At 40.9% G+C, this 18,003-nt stretch overlaps 2 protein-coding genes across 2 annotated transcripts in view; both read right to left on the minus strand.

The window, feature by feature from the left end:
* Nucleotides 1-407: 407 nt before the first annotated feature.
* LRAT (lecithin retinol acyltransferase) lies at nucleotides 408-1,831 on the minus strand. The gene is made up of 2 exons (XM_062574775.1): nucleotides 1,283-1,831; nucleotides 408-560 (listed from the first exon to the last, which is right to left on the minus strand). The coding sequence occupies exons 1-2, from the start codon at nucleotides 1,829-1,831 to the stop codon at nucleotides 408-410; spliced, it is 702 nt and encodes a 233-aa protein (XP_062430759.1).
* A 4,184-nt stretch (nucleotides 1,832-6,015) lies between these two features.
* The window catches only part of LOC134140076 (uncharacterized), a 67,877-nt gene continuing 55,889 nt past the window's right edge, over nucleotides 6,016-18,003 (minus strand). Inside the window, exons 17-20 of the mRNA XM_062574938.1 lie at nucleotides 15,702-15,785; nucleotides 14,043-14,166; nucleotides 9,206-9,296; nucleotides 6,016-8,058 (exon numbers count right to left, since the gene is read on the minus strand). Coding sequence (XP_062430922.1) covers nucleotides 7,984-8,058; nucleotides 9,206-9,296; nucleotides 14,043-14,166; nucleotides 15,702-15,785 — 374 coding nt within the window. The 3' untranslated portion in view covers nucleotides 6,016-7,983. The remainder of the gene's footprint in view (nucleotides 8,059-9,205; nucleotides 9,297-14,042; nucleotides 14,167-15,701; nucleotides 15,786-18,003) is intronic.

The raw sequence follows: 18,003 nt of genomic DNA on the forward strand, positions 1-18,003 counted from the left end.
ACTATATATATGTAATTAAAAAGTAATTTGTCTTCAATATCCATCACTTCATGGTACCCCATCATTCATTTTTATTAGTAGTTATGACATCCAGGTACACAACTAAGAAATGAAAGAACATGAGAATCACTTAAGGCAAGCAGCAGAACTGCACTGCACCCCTACTTTTGCATGGTTTTAGAGGTGTGTTAAAATGTACCGACTGAGATTTTCAGGAAATCTATTATTAGGCTTACACAGTAAGCTACTCCTTGTGCACTGTGTCCTAGACAAAGTTGTATTTAAAAATGGCACACAAGGTTAAGAAGTTTTGCTTTACACAACGCTGACGAGTAATTTGTGCTTTTATAAATACAGTAGTATACAACCTATATACAGATGCTGGCCACAGGGTTCTTGGAAGGCTGTTAGCCAGCCATCCAGAGAAAGAAGGGAATAAAAATAGTGGGGAGCGTGGTGGAGGGTGCCAAACCTAGGCAGACTATCGATGCTAATCCCACGAGCACTGAAGCAAGAACGCTCCTCTGGTCCCGAATAATCATCTTCACAGTTTCACAGAACTGCAAAAGAGCAAAAGGTCAAGGTTAAAAAGGGTTGAGAAAAAGAAAAAGGGTTGAGAAAAAGAAAAAGGGTTGAGAAAAAGAAAAAGGGTTGAGAAAAAGGCTTTAACCAGACAGACAGCGTTGGATAGCCTCCCTCTATTAACGACTGCCTGTTACTACCACCTTGAGCACAGTACAAAGTGGAAATAGGTATACAGCCCTTTGGATTCAGTCCAGCCCCGCTCACAACATGAGCTTTATTCCTGCTCTAAGAGCACAGTACTGGGGACTGAACAGCCCAACAGCATTTAAGAGCAAAGACTGTTGTCTTATCAATTCGGCTTCACTTTTCCTGCCGATTCAAGCCCACAGGGGCCAAGTTACCGTCATTGCTAAGTAGCCCGGCCCCGCAGCCGCGGCGAAGGGGGGCGCCGGGAGGAACCGCGGGGCCACAGCAGCCCCCTTGGCCGGCAGGGCCAGCCGCGCCGGGCCCCGCACTGAGCGAGCCGCCCGCGCCGAAGGGCAGCGCCAGCCCGGGCGCCGACACCTGGCGGAGCTCCCCCCCACCCGCCGCGGCGGCCGTTGGGCGGCCGTTGGGCGGGCGGGCGCGCGCGCGCTCTCCGCGCGGGGCAGCTGCGCGCCGCGTGGCGCTGCCGGCGTCCGAGGCGGACGGGTCGGCGTCCGAGGCCGGGCGCGGGCGAGGCGCCGCGGCAGCGCTGACGGCCGCGGGCCGGGCGTACCTTGTCGGTCTGGAAGCTGACGGCGGCGCCGTAGCGGCAGTAGGTGACGAAGTGCTCGCAGTTGTTCCAGAGCAGGCTGTAGGCCGTGGCGCCCACCAGCTTCTCGGCGCGGCGCGCCGCCTCCTCGCTGCCCAGCAGCTGGTCCTTGAAGAGCCGGTCCATGTGGTTCACCAGGATGCTGCCGCCGTAGGCGAAGTCCTCCACGGTGTCCACGCGGATGCTGGCCATCTTGGCGATGACGCCCAGGATGAGCCGCTTGTTGGTCACCACTTGCTGGATCTGGCGGCGGTCGTCGGTGAAGGCGGGCAGGATGTCGGGCATCAGGTGGGCGACGCGGTTGTCGCCCAGGTAGATGCCGAAGTGGATGAAGAGGGTGCGCGGCACCTCCAGCAGGTCGCCGCGCTTGAAGCAGCTCGTGTCGTAGTAGCCGGGCGCGGGCGGCGGCGGCGGCAGCTCCCTGTCGGCGCCGGCGAGCAGCGGCCGGACGTGGACGAGGAGCAGCAGCTTCTCCAGGAGCAGCGAGGCTGCCTGCGGCACGGGATTCTTCATGGTGCGCGGACGCGCTTGGCCCCGCTCCGCTCCGCGCCGGTGCCGCCGCGCACCCCCGCGCCCCGGCCCCGCTTTTCTAGGCTACGGGGCGGGGCGGGGCGGGCGCCCGGCCGGCCCACTGGGCGAGCGGGTGCGGGCGGCGGGGAGCGCCCGCCCCGCCGCGCCGCGCCGCCGCCGAGCCCCTCACCTGCGCGGCGCGAGCGGGGCGCTGGGGGCCCGGCCCGCGGCCGCCGCTCGCCTCCTCCCTGCGCTGGGGCAGCGACGGCGCCGCCGGGGGCCGCCAGGCGCCGCCGCCGCCTCGCCCCGGAGGGAGGGCGGAGGGGAGCGGGCGGCAGGGGCGGGCGCTGCGGCGGGGCAGAGCGGCCGCCTCGTAGCGGATCGTGCCCGCGCAGCGCAGCGCACGGCAACGCGCCTTTCTTCCTCCGGCGGCGAGGGCAGCGCGAGCTTGTCCGGATTGACTTGTCCGGAAAATCCGCCGGCTAAGGAGGAGTGGGAAAAGGCGCAGAGCTGTTCCTTCGCGTTTTGTTTCACGCTAATCCATTATGTAAATGCATAAATCCTGGCAACAAAGCCCACAAAAGAGCAGCTCTGTCAGGTCCACAAAGCCTCCCCGTCCGAGGCTAATAAGTCTCAGTAGCCGAGCAAATCCCCCCCCCCCCCGGGCGCCGCGGGGTGGTGGATGGGGCGGACATTCATCCTACCTGGAAGGTGACGGCCGCAGCGTGCCGGGGCCGGGGGCCGCGAGTCCCCGCCGCTGCCGCCCTCCGCTTCTGCTCGTGCCACAGGCGCTCCTGCCTCTGCGTCCTCGCCCTGCCTGAAGCGGGAAACTTCGGAGTGGCTTAGAGGGTGGGTGGGAATAGTTTTTTGGAGCATCTTCCTCCAACCGCAGGCTCTTTCTACAGTTGCCAGCTCTGAGCTAACTTCCTGCAGGTTGTAGACACTCAGGCAAACACGAGAATAGACACACGGTCAAGCACTTAAAAAAGGCAGCAGCAGCAAGAAGAGGAGCAGTACTGTGTAACAGCTTGGCACCTCTCCACAGGCAAACTGCATTGAAACAGCAAGTTGGTTTTCCTTCCTCAGTTGCTTCAAAGCTGAGAGCCAGGGTTAAGATCAAGGACAAGATCCCTAGAAAACCCCTAAATTGCTGGAGCCCTTGGCTCATGCCAGTGCACCAGAGGAACGGTTCAACATCCCTCTCCCACTGGGAAACAGCTCTGATAGAAATGGAAAACCAAAGGAGATGCAAAGGACTGAGCAGGCCAGAGCCTCTAGCTTGGATACTGAACCAAGATTTGGTAAACAGCATCTGAAAACCAAATACATGTTGCATACAGGAAATAGGAGGCATAGGAATGACCCAGAGCAGTTTTTTCCACTTCCCAATTAAAAAAAAAAAAAAAATCAGGGGATTCCTTCACTGCTCTGTAGTTGGAAATGAAAACTAGCATTGCTTTACTATTTCCTCCTGCACAGAGCAGAAGGAACAACTTTCTGGATAACTGAAGATTTTCAGAGAAACAAGCCTCACCTTGCTTAATTTGCAAAGGAATACTGAGGCTCACAGTAATGTTTGGTCACAGGCAAGAGCCTCAGTGCTTCTTACCAATGATTGGGCATTTGGGATTTTCTGTGGAGAATCTCAGCCAAATTTTTATGTAACAGAGGCTTAGTCGCCTCAAGCCCCCTAATTCAAAATCATGTCACTTACAAAAGAGAAAAATACCTTTTGTGATGCTGGTAGGACTTCTGTGGATTAACCACCAGTCACACATTATTAAAATAGCATCTTTTCAAATCACAGATTTTTGAATACCTTTGGAAGGTCTGAAACTTTTACTCATGGTATTAGTAAATACCAACCTGGAGAGGGGAGGCTTTTTTCTTGGTGCATTTTTAAGGGAGTGGGAAAGAAAAAAAAAAAAAGACAGTATAAAGGATCCCAGCCATTTGGTGATGGTCACAGTGGCCAGCCCAGAGCTGGAGTACTGTGCCTCAGCAAGAAGGTGATCAGACTCCACAAAAGGCTCTGGGCGCACAGTCTCAGTTCGGGCACAGAAAGGTTTTTCTCTCCCTCCTGTGAATGTAAGCACTAGTTCTGCCCTGTGCTATCTCAAAATCCCTCTCAATTTCCAAAGCTGCCAAGGACATGTCTGGATGGTCTTTGTTGAAATAGGTGTTAGATACTTCTAATGTTAGATACCTCAGTTCCACAGTTCAGAAGCTAAGGTATTCAGCTGAATTTCCTGGCAGACACACACATTTCCAAATTGGATCTTCTCCTTGGAGGCATCCCGTGTTTGCTTTCTTAATGCCAGTTAACTTTAATCCCCAAATCACCAGGGTCCATTACAAGTAAATCCGTAAAGGAAACCTGGGATGAAACCAAAGAAGAAAAGTGGAATCCCAAAGGGGAGGAGGAGGAGGCTCTAAGTCTTACTGCATGGGAGGGTTTCAAACAAAGTGACAGGTGTGACATTTCTGCAGTGGAAACTTCCTCCAATACATTGGGCAAACACTTGAAGCACTGATGAGCCTTGTTTCTCCCTTCCCCCAACTGTTCACTTACTTTGAGGTCCGGAAATCCAATGGAACAAGCAAGACAGACATTACACGACACAAAGCCATGAAACAGCTTCACTCCTCCAGCTGAAACACATATCCAATTGCAGCATGTGAAATCCAGCCAGTTAATGCTTCACTACCTTAAAACTGTTTTGAGCATTAAAAGATCAGCATCCAAAGCAGTTGATAGAACAGCAAACTAATTTCTGAATAAAACCATTCAGATTCTTGACCAGCAATCTGCAATTGTATAAGTAATTGCTTGCAATTGCTTTTTGCTGCACTATTACTTTCAAACTGCCATGATGCAAACTAAGTTTAAGTGGTATACTTACAATTATGTTTTCTTCTACTCAGAAGGAATTAAAAAAACCCATATATTTTAGTGGAAAGTGGTTTCATTGGATATGGCTAAACCAAAAAGGCTCTCTGTACCTCACTGCTGAACTTCAGCACATTTCTTCTTACTTTATTGCACCATTTTTGTATCGTTTAGATCTTTAATACACAGATTAAACTGTAGCACTGCACAAGTAACTCACTTCAAACTGTTAAATATGACACAACTGAAGTATTTGAAGCTGAAGTATTTGTTTAGACTGTTAGCTGCTATAGAATAATTTCATGATAGAATCTATGATCTCAGAATTAGGTAAGATGCAGTAAGAAAGTTTAGAGAAGAAAAAGAATTTAAAGCCTTTATTTTGCAATGGAGATGAGCCATAGCAAAATTCCAGGTAAGGGGAATTTTATAATTCCCAGTTTCCATTATACTGAATCTCTACCATATAGGATGGATCATTATCTTATAAAATAGTAATTCTTATTTCCACCCTGCCCTCCCAGCTAACATAAAGGGAAAAAATAGAAAAGAAAGGCAACTGAAAGAGTAAGTTCTTGTTTACACGAGCAGCAGCTCTGGTTTAACAAATCAGCAAAATGCATTTGTTAACGGATTGAAGTTAAGCCAATGGTAAGTACTTGCTATGTACAATGCTATGTACTTGCTCACCTGCAAGTACAATTTATGTTTTACTAAACTGTTTTCAATTACTCATCTTCTACTGTAGATTAATAAATAAATGCAGCTTTAACAAGCTTTCAGGTCAACTGAGAGTGCTGGAAGAAGTACAGGTACATGAATTTAAAATACATTAAGGAGCTCAAGGAGAGGACAAAATCTTTGGATACGAGCTTTTGGAGGATACATTTTGCAAGAAAAATGTCTGAAAACAATGGTATTTGGTGCAAGCTAGTGCATTGAAAAAAATGGAGAGAAGACATGTTTGTGAAGGACAATTTCACAGTACCCAGAAGGGCAATCTGAGAAATAAAAATAACCTCTTTATATTCCCATATTCAATCCATCTGAATGCTGTACACCTTTTAAAGCAAATTTTGCTTCCATTGTAGAGTTATACATGACTGTCTCTCTAGAAAATAGAATCAGTTAACAATCTCAGTTTTAGCATTTAACAAAGTCTCAACGAAAAAGGGCACTGACAAAGCAACTCAGAAAATTCCAGACAAGTAAAAAAACCCCTAAAACACAGTTTTTAACAAACTTTTACCAAGTATCACTTTCTTCCAGTGGAATAAACTTAAATTACTAAAACAAATCTGTGCTTTATAAATGTTTAATTCCAAAATAGCTGCATACACATTTACAGGGTCACTTAAAAAGCACACTGAATAAATTGCATATATTTACTGTAGCCTTTTTTATCCTTTTAGGTTTGCTACTGAGGTGTCTCTATCACTATTTTTTAAAGTTTTCTCCCAATACTTTTCTATGTTTTATTAAACAAATAAACTTTCAAATTATTACTGTTGTCTAACAAAGAATGAATGTAAACGTGATAGTAAGAGTGTGCCACTTCCCCTTTAAAATTATGATGTTGGTATTTTTCTGGGATGAAGTCATAACTTTAGGTTTTTTGTGACAACCACACTGAGCCACGCTGTATACAGACAGTACTGATGACTAAGAGAGTAACATGTTTACATCACAAATGAAGATGTGTAATTAAATCATAGTTCCACTGAATTCAATGGAAAACTGCTGCAAACTTGCGTAGAGATTTCACTTATGATACCTTCAAGTTAAATGAACAAAACGACATAAAAGATAGGAAAAATTCAGTGTATAGTCCTCATTAACAAGAAGCTAGGAAAGTAATAGTAACAGTAGCACAGATCAAGACCTAGAAACACTGACAGGGAAGACTGCTGAAGTTTAAAAAATACTTAATCCTTTAATCCAATATTAGCAATGCTTCATTCTGTCAGCACTGAACAATTAATACAATCTCCCCCAAATACAGAAAAAGATGTATTTCTGAACATAGAATGCCTGAACAGTCAAGAGTAATATTTATATGTCTGACTGCAGAGGAAATACAGACAGCTATTGGGCCAGAAGTTCCATCATCTTGATACTATTCCAGGAAATATGATATGGATCTCTGAGTCTACGTTTAGTCAGCTGAAGATGTTTTCTTAGGAGTAGCCTAATTTGTATGTGGTGGTGATACTTCCAAGGAAGGGAGAAGGATGGATGGAGAAAGGGAACTAGGAAGATGGTAACTGTGAGTCAGAACAGAGACATAATGCACTGCATTCGACATGATCTTCCTTCACAGCAGGAGACAGACCTTCCTATGAAAGGTTTGTCGACTTTTCTGTAGGAAGCACAATGCAAACAACAGTTAAATTAGCTTAATCCAGGTGGGACTCATACAAAATCAGGATGTAACCACTGTGAAGCAAAACAAGGCACCCTTCTACCACCCTGGTCCGCCTTCTCCCTGTAAGGATTGCACCATCGCAGAAGGGAGGCAGCAGACAGTCTGGCTCACAGCATTCTCCCAGCCTTACTTCGAAATTTATTTCCATACCAAGAATTCCAATGAATTATTGTTTAGTGCTTTTCAACTGATGGATTAATTAGTAAGAGATGTTGAAAACAGTAGTAATAAAAAAGGTTTTCAGTTATTAGAGAAAACTCTGAAAGTTTAGTGTATCAAAGGTCAGTATTTACTATTAGTCACTACATAGCAATACCAATTACTACTTTTCTATGGTCCTATTGGGAAAACTGCTCTTCAGTACCAGACAGGGCTGACTTCACAGTGCTACACAGCAGGTGATCCAGCTTCAATCTAAGCACAGGGCCAATACAGTTGACACAAGATTCAACAATATTGGTCCATTTAATTTTCAAATAAAAATTTAAAGAAGGAAAAGACAGATGGACTGAACAAGAGATAACCCTTTGTGCCAAGATGAAAGCTATCTTCTAATTGTTGCACTGCAATTTGATTAATTTTATTTTACAGGAAATATATTAATTCTTCATCCATTGTATTATCTAGACAGGAAATGTTATCAGTCATAGACAAAGCTATTAGTCTGGTATTACTCAGAATATTTGCTAATCTGTGCCATATAGCTAAGCCTCCGAGAGTTAACTGTCGCTGTAATTTCCCCTCTGTAACTTTTTAATATCTGGCTTCAGAAGACAGTTTTTGTTTATAATATACTTTTGCACCACTCGAAGTGTTAAGAGTACATGTATCAAACACCTGTTATTCTATCAGTGATTTTAAATCAGGAACATTCTTTATCTGGAAATCCAACAACATCTGTCCAAGCGCTTTGCCCTGTAAGAAAACAAAAAAACCACAATCATCTTACTATCCAAATACACCACTTTTTAAATTCATTTTCTAAAACTGTTAAATAGGATTTATTTCCCCATAATCAGCACAAACAACAGGCACTCATTATGTTTTATATTTTTTTTTGTTTCTCTCTCTACCTCTCTCTGAATTTTGGGTGAGTTTTCTCAAGCCTTGAATTATATATTCACACAAGTTATATTTACCTTTTCCATTCATTTGGCTTTCTCATTTGTAAATAAAAATAAGTAAAGAAAACTATATGGTTAAGATTTTCAAGCACGTAATCCTAATTAGATGGAGCAGAGTTTCTTCAATTTTTTTGTTACCCAGTGCAAAAAAATTTTTTTTTTCAGTTTCAATTCTGCCATCTGATTCACACTGACCACTGTATTACTTTGGGATTAGTCTTGGTGACAAAGCTGAGATTATTTTCAAATCAAAGCATTTCTCAGCCTATGGTGGCAAAATTACACTTCACTGTAGCCACAGCATTGCCATGTTAAGGAATCTTATCATCAAGTTTAAGATGTTTCAAATACTTAATACCTGAAATGTACACTCTCAAAATCTTTTAGTTTCAGATCCAAATAATGTGGCCAACACGAAAGAACCCCCCCCAATTTTGTATTTATATTAATTAGCTATAATTTAACTATATTAATCACAGGCTTAGCTTGATGTGGCTTTGCAGAAGGCTTGCAAATTCAAATGGAGTTCACAGCTGATGGCTGCTCTATGTACAAGGAAACACTTAATGAAAACTATCTAGTAAATTCTTGTTCTCCAAAATTTGAATAGCATTTTTGAGAAGCTGATTTAACCAGTACATCTAAAAACAAAGGCAACACATTGCAAAGGACATCCAACTCCTTAGTATTCAAATCATTTACCTTTTACACACACACACATCTTTTCCAATAAATATTCTATATCAACCCTATACTTCACTACATATTTTTTAAACCTTCAAACAATGCAGTAGATAACGTGTATTCATGTGAAATTAAAAAGAATTACAGAGTCAAAAGTACTGCTTACAGTTCCAGCCCAAAATCTGGTTATAAAGAGACTGTGCAATATATGGTTATAAAAGATTACTACACTGAAGCAATGCTTAGATACATGCCTGTGGGTCACTTCTTAGGGATGCTACACCACCACCACCAAGGGAATTCTTCAGAACAAAATTTAATCCATGGATTCCTGGCAACTCATATCTGCAAAATAAAATTTACAAGCTGATTTTTTTAGTAATTAAAAAAAAAATTGTACAGAACACCAAGCAGAGGCAACATGTAAAAATTTTAAGCTTGTAATGGTGTCCCCCACTGCCAAATCAAGCATACAAGTCAATTGAAATTAACCCATGGCCTTCCCCCTTGTTTCTCCCCCTTCACAGAACCACAGAAGGGTTGAGGTTAGAAGGGACCTCTGGAGATCATCTAGTCCAACCCCTGTGCTCAAGCAGGGTCATCTACAGCATGTTAGACAGGGCTGCATCCAGGTGGGCCTCGAATATCTCCAGAGAAGGAGACTCCACCACCTCTCTGGGCAATGTGTTCCAGTGCTTTGTCACTTCTTCCTCACAGGAAAGAAGCTTTTCTTCATATTCAGGCAGAACTTCTGTGTTTCAGTTTGTGCCTGTTGCCTATTATCCCGTTGCTTGGCACCACTGAAAAGAGTTTGGCCCCATCCTCTTGACAACCTCTCTTAAGGTATTTGTAGACATTGGTAAGTCCCCTAATCATCTTTGTAGCCCTACACTCCAGTAGTTCCATACGACTCTTGTACTGGGGAGCCCAGAACTGAACTCAGTACTCAAAATGAGGCCTCCTCAGGGCTGAATAGAGCAGCAGGATCACCTCCCCCAACATGCTGACAACAGTCTTCCTAATTCACCCTAGGATACCACTGGCCTTCTTGGCCACACGAGCACATTGCTGGCTCACGGTCAACTTGTCCACCAAAACTCTCAGGTCCTTCTCTGCAGAGCTGCTTTCCAGAAGGTCAGCCCCTAGCCTGTACTGGTGGGTTATTTCTTCGTACGTGCAGAATGCTTGCCCCAAATCAAACTCCTTAATAGTATTAAGGCAGGATCAAAATGTAATCATTCTCTTCTAACTCAACTGCAAAACTCACTAATTTCTAATTGAGGTAGTTTTCTAGATTTCTTGAGAGTTAAAATGTATAACGAAAGCTCAGTAGGCAAGAGGTTCAAGATGAACAAAGATTACAGTGGGCAGTATTTTAGTATCTTCTGGTTCTTTTACCGAAAAATACAATCACTTAATTCTCAGAACTCCCTTTTGCTAACAATAGCTGCCATCTGATCAGCAACTCATGACATCTATTACTGAGAAACAACCAGGAGAGTCACTAGATCAAACGTCTGTATTTTTTGCAGTTGGCTCTAACAACCACCACCAAGAAAGTTAAGCTAAATTTCAACACTTTACTGGAGTAAAACACTTTACTTTGTTAAGATAAAACAATTCTATTTTAGTGTAACAGACCTTTGCTGCCATAGTAAGCATTTTTTCCATCATTACTTTTGATTGGTGCATTTCCAGTTTGCAAACTTTTGTAAAAGTTTGGCAAATTGCTCTTAGCTTCCTAATAAAACTGTTTCAAATTCAATAAATAAGCCTACAGAATATTTCCATTTGCCCGTCCTTGCACAGTTTTTCAGTGTTTTGTCTTCTTCCTTGTATTTTTCTGGTGTTTCTATGATTTGTTTTCATCCAATATTTCATCTAAACACTCGATGGCTTTCCTTTATTTCCTTAAGAAAGAAATTTATGACATGAAGAGTAAATGAAAAAGAGCATGTTTAATTCCTGCTATGTCTACAGATGTTTGACTGCTACAATTTAAATCACACTTTCTCCCACACTATTTTTTCTTTAGTCATCTATCTGATTTTTGTCAACTTGTGACGGATTCATCTGCCCTCTAAAATAGCTGCAATTTCTTGCAGTGCTCCTTCACCTTGAGCTTCATATTACTGATTTTGTCACTCTGAGGTATATCCTTTTCAGTCCTGTTTCGACTGACAGGATTCAGTCCTGTTTCAGCTGTTGCTGATATTCACTGCTCAGTATGCCCTTGCACCTTGGACACATGATCAAAATCGCTACTGGCAGCATCTGTGGTCAACCTACGATTCTGCTAAATGGACTGGCAAATGCTTTAGTTCTCGACATGTTCCTGCAAGCAGTATTCATGGAGTGTCTTGCCCTCTGCACCTGACTTCTAGGCCACGATTTTTTATTTTCTGTCCACTTTTTTATTATCACATTCTACTTTAGTACTAACTTTGCTAGTTGTTTTCAGGGGAAAATTGGTGTTAGTGTTCTGTTGCCCCTACTTTGGAAGCAGCTATAAAACTGAAGTCCCGACAAAAGATTATGAAAAAGTATCTGATCAATACAGCAAATAGTATATACTAAGCTAGTCAAGCATTTTAACTTTTTTTTAAAAAAAAAGAGAAAACTCTTTCCTTCTTCCAACCACATTTGATTTCTAATACTTCTTTAAAATCATCAGATGTTAAGTTTTAAGTCACTGTACACAAAATATCAGACAGATAACCTACTATTAACAAGATGGAGGGCAAAATGTCTTAAAACAAACAAACAAACAAAAAAAAAAACCCTTTCCTTTCACACACAGTATGAGCTTACATCTACCCTACATCTGACTACATCATCCATGCAATTTTTAATGGCAGTCACAATCAGAATGTTTGTATGTGTATACAGAGAAAAAGGATGGCCGGCATTCTTATTTAAACTTAGAACAAGTTTCTGCCTGAACAGAGTTATCTCTTCCCTGCCGTCCCTTCAATTGGACTGACTTTTCCTGTTGGGCTTGCACATCACTGCTATGCACAAGAGCAAAACTGCCATTAACTCGAGAAGAATGCTTCCTACATAGGTGGGGGAAAAAGCAATTTCACTGATTTTTTGAAAGAAAATCTTTCATTATTGTATTACCTGAAAATCTGGAAGCATCTGAGTTTTCAGTTATAACTATCAAAAAAAACCCATCTTTTCTCTCCATGTGGCATTCCTATTTATTTTAACAACCTTACGGAAAAAAAATGAAAGGCAATTGGCTGCTAACCTCTGGTCAGTCGTGAGGTAGAGTTGATGTTATGTTTTTAGTACCCAAAATAATATATTTTTAAATCATTCTCATTTTAGGTAAAGGAAATGAAGAGAAATGAAAGAGTAAGATAGCTCTTTTTTATGACAATAAAAACTAAAAATTAAACAAGTATTTTAAAAAGAAACTGCACAATCTGAAGCACATGAGCATAATCCTTATAATCCTAAACATTTCCACAAAACGATCTATTCTTTTCCCCAGTAGTTTTACAATTCACTCACAGAGCTCCATTATCACATCATTAAAAGAAGCCAAACCCAGAAACAGATAATCTAATTAATCAAAATAAATTGGCTTTAGCCAGACACAGCAAACTTCAACTTCTATTTACAAACATAAACAGAATGAAGGAACTACAATAAAACAATTTCTAGAAGTATCATTACAAGGCATGACACTTATTTTTTTGGCCTTCTCTGCTCTGTTTCAGAGAAAATTCAATTACATGTCTTGATATCAGAATTTATTAGATGCAGAGGTTTGTTAGCACTTACAAAATAGAGGGCAAGATCTGCACTGAGCAGCTTACTGAGATAAAGAACAGTACTTGCAACTCAGAAAGAACAGAGGTTAAAATAGCCCCAAGCTCCCTCCAAGCATGGAGTTGCACCTTTCTGAGCCAGACTCCTTAAAGGACCAGAAAAGATGCTTAACAGTTTATCCAGCACCCATGAAAACATACATTGATTTTGGTGGAATCTCCATCTTTGCAGTATAATTGATTTTGTATCAAAAACAAGTTTAGCAATACTGAAGACTGAATAGCCTGTTGCAATATTAGAATTGTATATCGTAAGACAGTCAACAGGTTTTTAAACCTTAGGAGGATGAGCCCTATTATCTCCTACTACAAGAACATTCACTAGTCCCCAGAAAGGACCCTAAGCATCAGCTACGAGAATGAAAATGTTGTGTTGTCTGTTTACTGGCAGAGGATACTCTAGATAAATACCAGGTAAATGTATCCTGTTTAGGACACACATCCTCTTCTCATATTTTGAAAACGGAAACTTAGATGTATTCTTTTCCTTTAAATTCTGGTTTGGTGAGTGTAGCAAAAATGCAGGTGAGATCAAGGGTGGGGGAAACTTGAAAGAAATACATTCTCTACTCCGAAGTGAGTAAACTTTATAAAAATTAAAGCGTTCTGCAGAGATAGTGATAGGATGAAACAGATTTCTAATGGAAAAATCAGGTAGTTTTGGGCTCCAATTCACAATGGCTTTGTGTACACTTTTCATATGGTATCTTAGGGATTTCAAGCTCCCAGTTCTGCAACGGCTCTGAGGCTTGGGAAGCCTCATTTACTAAGGCTCCCACAGTCTCCAAATGGTTCATAGATGAGGGAAAAATACATTTCTCAAATTGCTTTAGAAGTTATTTCTATTTCTGTACTCTATCCAGAGCATATTCTCTATAGAGGCACATTTGTACTGGAACAACAACAACAAAAAATCCATAACATTAATACGCTGATTTGGAGACCTCATGATGCCTCCAATAAACTGAAAGTTTATTGTAGTTTTTTGTACAAAAGCCTTTGTATAGCTTCAGAAGAAATAACTAGGTTTACACATGCATTTTCTTTTTTAAGGACTATTATTATTTAAAATACTTGTTTATAAAAGTGTTTATAAAAGCTTTGTTATTTAAAAATGCAAAAGAAGATACATAAAGATATACTAAAGACAATACAGGCAGATTTGTAATATTTATGTTAATATACTTCAAAATAATTTCTGATACCATCGTGTAGCTATCGGCAACTGTGGACTGAGCAGCAAACTACTCACCTTGTTACTAGTCTTTCTTCAGGCTGTTCTCGCTCTAAAAGGTGTTGGAAGTAGTTCTCTAAGGCCTGAGCAGTTAAAGTTTTCTTTAGGTATGGATAGTAGAGGGGATGCCGTGCTATCACACCTGTCAGGCATAGTAGGTGTTAGCTGGAAAATAAGCTATTAAAACCAATTTGCACTTTTTCTTTACAAACTGATTTGAGAGCACCCTCTCATCTGAAACTGTACACATGGCTCCTCTTTAATGAACACCCAAATAAAATAGTATAACAGATTTCCATCTGTCATCAGAGAGGTAGTGTGGAACATGACATGAAGGAATGCTCCCAGACTGGTACTGGACACTCTTCTGGTTGCAAACAGTCTCTGTCACTGAGACACCTAAAGAACAACAACAAAATCACAACAACAAATCCACATGCAGTTCTCTTCCCTAAACAGCTCCTATGATTTAGGCAAGTAATTGCAATTAGTCATAATAAAGCATTACCAGGTCAATTAGGGCACAGTAACTGAAGCTTTGGTTCTTGCCTCACTCCTTGCATGAGATTCTGTTCTAAATGGGAGAAATCACAGTTGCATTGGTTTTGCCGTAAGTAGGCTTTAATAAGCATTATGTAACTTCACGCTGAACCTGAGGTTCCACAGCAGGACTAGGAAAGCAGGAGATTTGCCTCTCATAGGAATTTGTTTCTTAGTGCAAAGATCTTTGTAGCTTTGGATTTCAAAGTTTAAATTAATCTTACAGATCAAGTGTTTTGTTGTTGTTCTTTAATAAAGCAATGATTTCTCTATATCTAAGGAAGTCTATTAACTGTTGTTCACAATTTGGCAACACTATGCTGCAATAAAGGCCAACTACAGTTTGAACAAAAATAAATCAGAAGTCCTTCATTCTTCAACCCAAAAAAGTGTTTCACAGACCAGGGCAAGAAAAACATATTCCTTAGATATAAATGAACAAAATTTATCAGTTTTAGCACAACAGCTATTAGCAAATCAAATCCCAAACGCACCTTAAATTCATAATGAGCTTTGAACACCACACGCTCTCATCTTCCAACAAGTAAGAGAGCCATTTGTTGCATGCAGAAGTAAGGAATAGAAGGAATTATTAAACAATGCAAGAAGCAGCAAAATCAATGTAAAGAGACTGCATACTGAAACACACCATTTGGATTAACAATGTAATTAAAAATAATCTCTTACATGTAAGAAAGACTTTTGTCTTTCCTAATACTGTAGATGTTATAGCCAGATATATATTAAGAAGTTCACATATGGAAATATTATACATGATCAGAAAATAAAGAGATTATATTAGATAACACATATGCACAAATAAGTAGCAATTAAGACATAAAGGAAACCTTAAAAAGACATTGCTTAACTTTGGGGAGTTTGGCTTTGCAAATTTGTAGAATGATTTGCAAATATTGTTTTAGTACCTCAGATTTCAACAGCTGCTAAACAGAAAACTGCAAAAATTCCATTAGTAAGATCCCAGGTTTACATAGATTAATTTTTCTTTCACCATCAAGACAATAATCAAAAAAAAAGGTGATGTGAGAGATTTCCAAAAAATCAAGAGCAGCACTGGGTGCCTAGCTCTTATTGAAAATCTTCCATTACTTTATAAGGAAAGCAAAAGAATAATACCTATGTTTGCAGAGTTGCCTTTGTCTCCACTTCTAGTATAGGCAAGGTCTTCTAAGCGGTAAGTATGTGGACCACTTGGCAGATCTATACAATATGAAAATGAGTACATTTTAACAACAGCTACAAATAATGGTATGCTTTGAAGAAGTAACCATCTTTTCAGTCTGTATTTCCTGCATTGTTTGTAGTACTCCCACAAAATTTCCCAAAGCTTTTTTCACATCAGAACATCTACCAGATGATCAGTCAGACTGGGGGCCGAATTACCAAACTGATCTCTCCTGCTCTATTTCTTAGCTCCCTTTTACAGCTCAATGCTGTGCCAGCTATCACCTCTCCCACCACCCTTGAATTCATCTTGGTGTTAGCAATCTATTATTTCTAAAGCAGACACAGTAGCCATTTCTCATTTCTTGACTGGCTGACAACTTCTGTCCCATTCATAAATATCCCTCTGCTTTCAATGTTCGCGGAAAAGCTACTGTCCCAACAACTAGTTGCTGTCCGTAGAAAACGGTCACAACTCCCCTTTGAAGACAATGTGTCTCTCTCATAATCTCTACTATAAAGATTACTTACTCAGTTACATAGAAAGATCCCATGATTTTGAAGAAATAACTAATTTTGTAACTATTTTAGTATTGTATAATATGATTCATGAGCTCCTAGTAATTACCCTATCCTCTGTGTGTAAGCGTGCGCACATGTGTATACACACACATAAAGGCAGCAAGCAGCAAACTCAACCAAACCCTGAAATTCAATCTTGTAGAACCATACTGTCATCTACATAGTTTAAGCAAGGTTTGATGGTTTAGATTCATAGCTCAGACCTCTTCAAATTGTGCAACTGTTGATTAATAACAGTAGTAAATTGTCACCATCTAGTTCCTGTTCCCCACAGAGAGAGATGAAGTGTTCATTTTGCTGCTGAGTTTCAGTATTTGCTGGTAGGAGAATATTAATGAAACTTAAAACCTTGGTTTATCCCAGTTTTTAGGCAGAGAGAATCTAGTGATTTCCAACTAGTTTTGCTTCTGTTCCTATTTCCCTGTGGCCTTATCAGCTCTCTTGGCACCCAGGCTCCAACAGTCCATTTACTTCTCAGTCCCAGCATCTCTAGCAGATTGACTTACACTCATGTATAGACTTCTCATCTGCTCAGTTACCAGTTCCTCCCCTATTTCCCCTTCCCGGCATTTTCTCATGTTTCCATACATAGCTTAGCAGCTTTTCCTCTCTCTTTGCTGCTTGGACACCAGTAGGGGGAACATTCAGAGCACAGAAGTGACAGTCTCCCTGCTTTCTGATCCAATTTCTGGTGCAACAGCTGTGGGTGGTAGCAACAAGAAGCAATTTCAGGGAAGTCTTGCTGGGTCTATAAACAGTTTAGATGAGGCATTTAGTACAGACTCATGATTCAGAGCGCGTTAGCTCTGAAACGTCAACAAATGTTTACTGAATACATAAGAAATGTTATTCTTCAAGTACTATACTTCCCATTTTGAGTAGATTTTTGCAGATTGTAGGAATTCCTTCTAAAATTCTTCCTGACTTTAAAAATCTCTGCTACAAAACATGAAGCTACTGCACCATTTTCAAATAAAATACTTGTAAGACTTTTCAGCATGGCCAAACATTTTTATCAAGAACTTGCTGACAAGCTTCTAAAGGTTTTTCCTTGTATTTTCAAAAATGATTCAGCCTATGGAATATGCTTGTCATTGAAATTTTCAGGGTAATGGGTTAAACTGACACATTTTAAGCATTTAAGCATTTTGTTACTGCTTCCGTTGATAATTTGTTGATCAAAGTAGGTTTTTTTCCTTATTTTACAGAATTAAAGATAGAATACTAAAGATATTATGCTCTAAATGAGCCAAATATGGAATGCTGACTAAAGGTAGGCTGTCTTAAAAAATTCATTAGTGTAACTATGCTGATTTAAATCAATTCTCAAGGTACCAAGGTGTACTTAAATTACACATCAAAACAAATTTAACGATATGATTAAGTTTAGATTAAATTTAAATTAAAGTGTATCTACTATTAAGGTGTGGGTAAATATACATTCTGCAAGCAACTGTCAGCTGACAAGCTAAACCCAGCCCTAGCCAAATTCTCATCACCTTCAGCTCCTTTCTCTCTAGAGAATTACTGTATCTTACAATCTGTTCATATTAAACAAACACAAGCCAGACTGATTTAGAGAGCTGTAGTAAACCTGGTAAGAGGGAAAATAGGTGTAAGTTCTACTACTCACAGTTTTTACTGTCCCTATCAGGAAAGGAGGCTGCAAGTC

Source organism: Rhea pennata, chromosome 4 (assembly GCF_028389875.1).
Source record: "Rhea pennata isolate bPtePen1 chromosome 4, bPtePen1.pri, whole genome shotgun sequence".
Classification (NCBI taxonomy): Eukaryota; Metazoa; Chordata; class Aves; order Rheiformes; family Rheidae; genus Rhea; species Rhea pennata.

What these genes read in the sequence shown, in the direction of transcription:
- LRAT (XM_062574775.1), bottom strand. Translation starts at nt 1,831, where the DNA reads ATGAAGAATCCCGTGCCGCAGGCAGCCTCGCTGCTCCTGGAGAAGCTG. An exon ending in TCAGCTTCCAGACCGACAAG is followed by an intron (nt 561 to 1,282) that starts GTACGCCCGGCC and finishes GCTCTTTTGCAG; the next exon opens with TTCTGTGAAACTGTGAAGAT.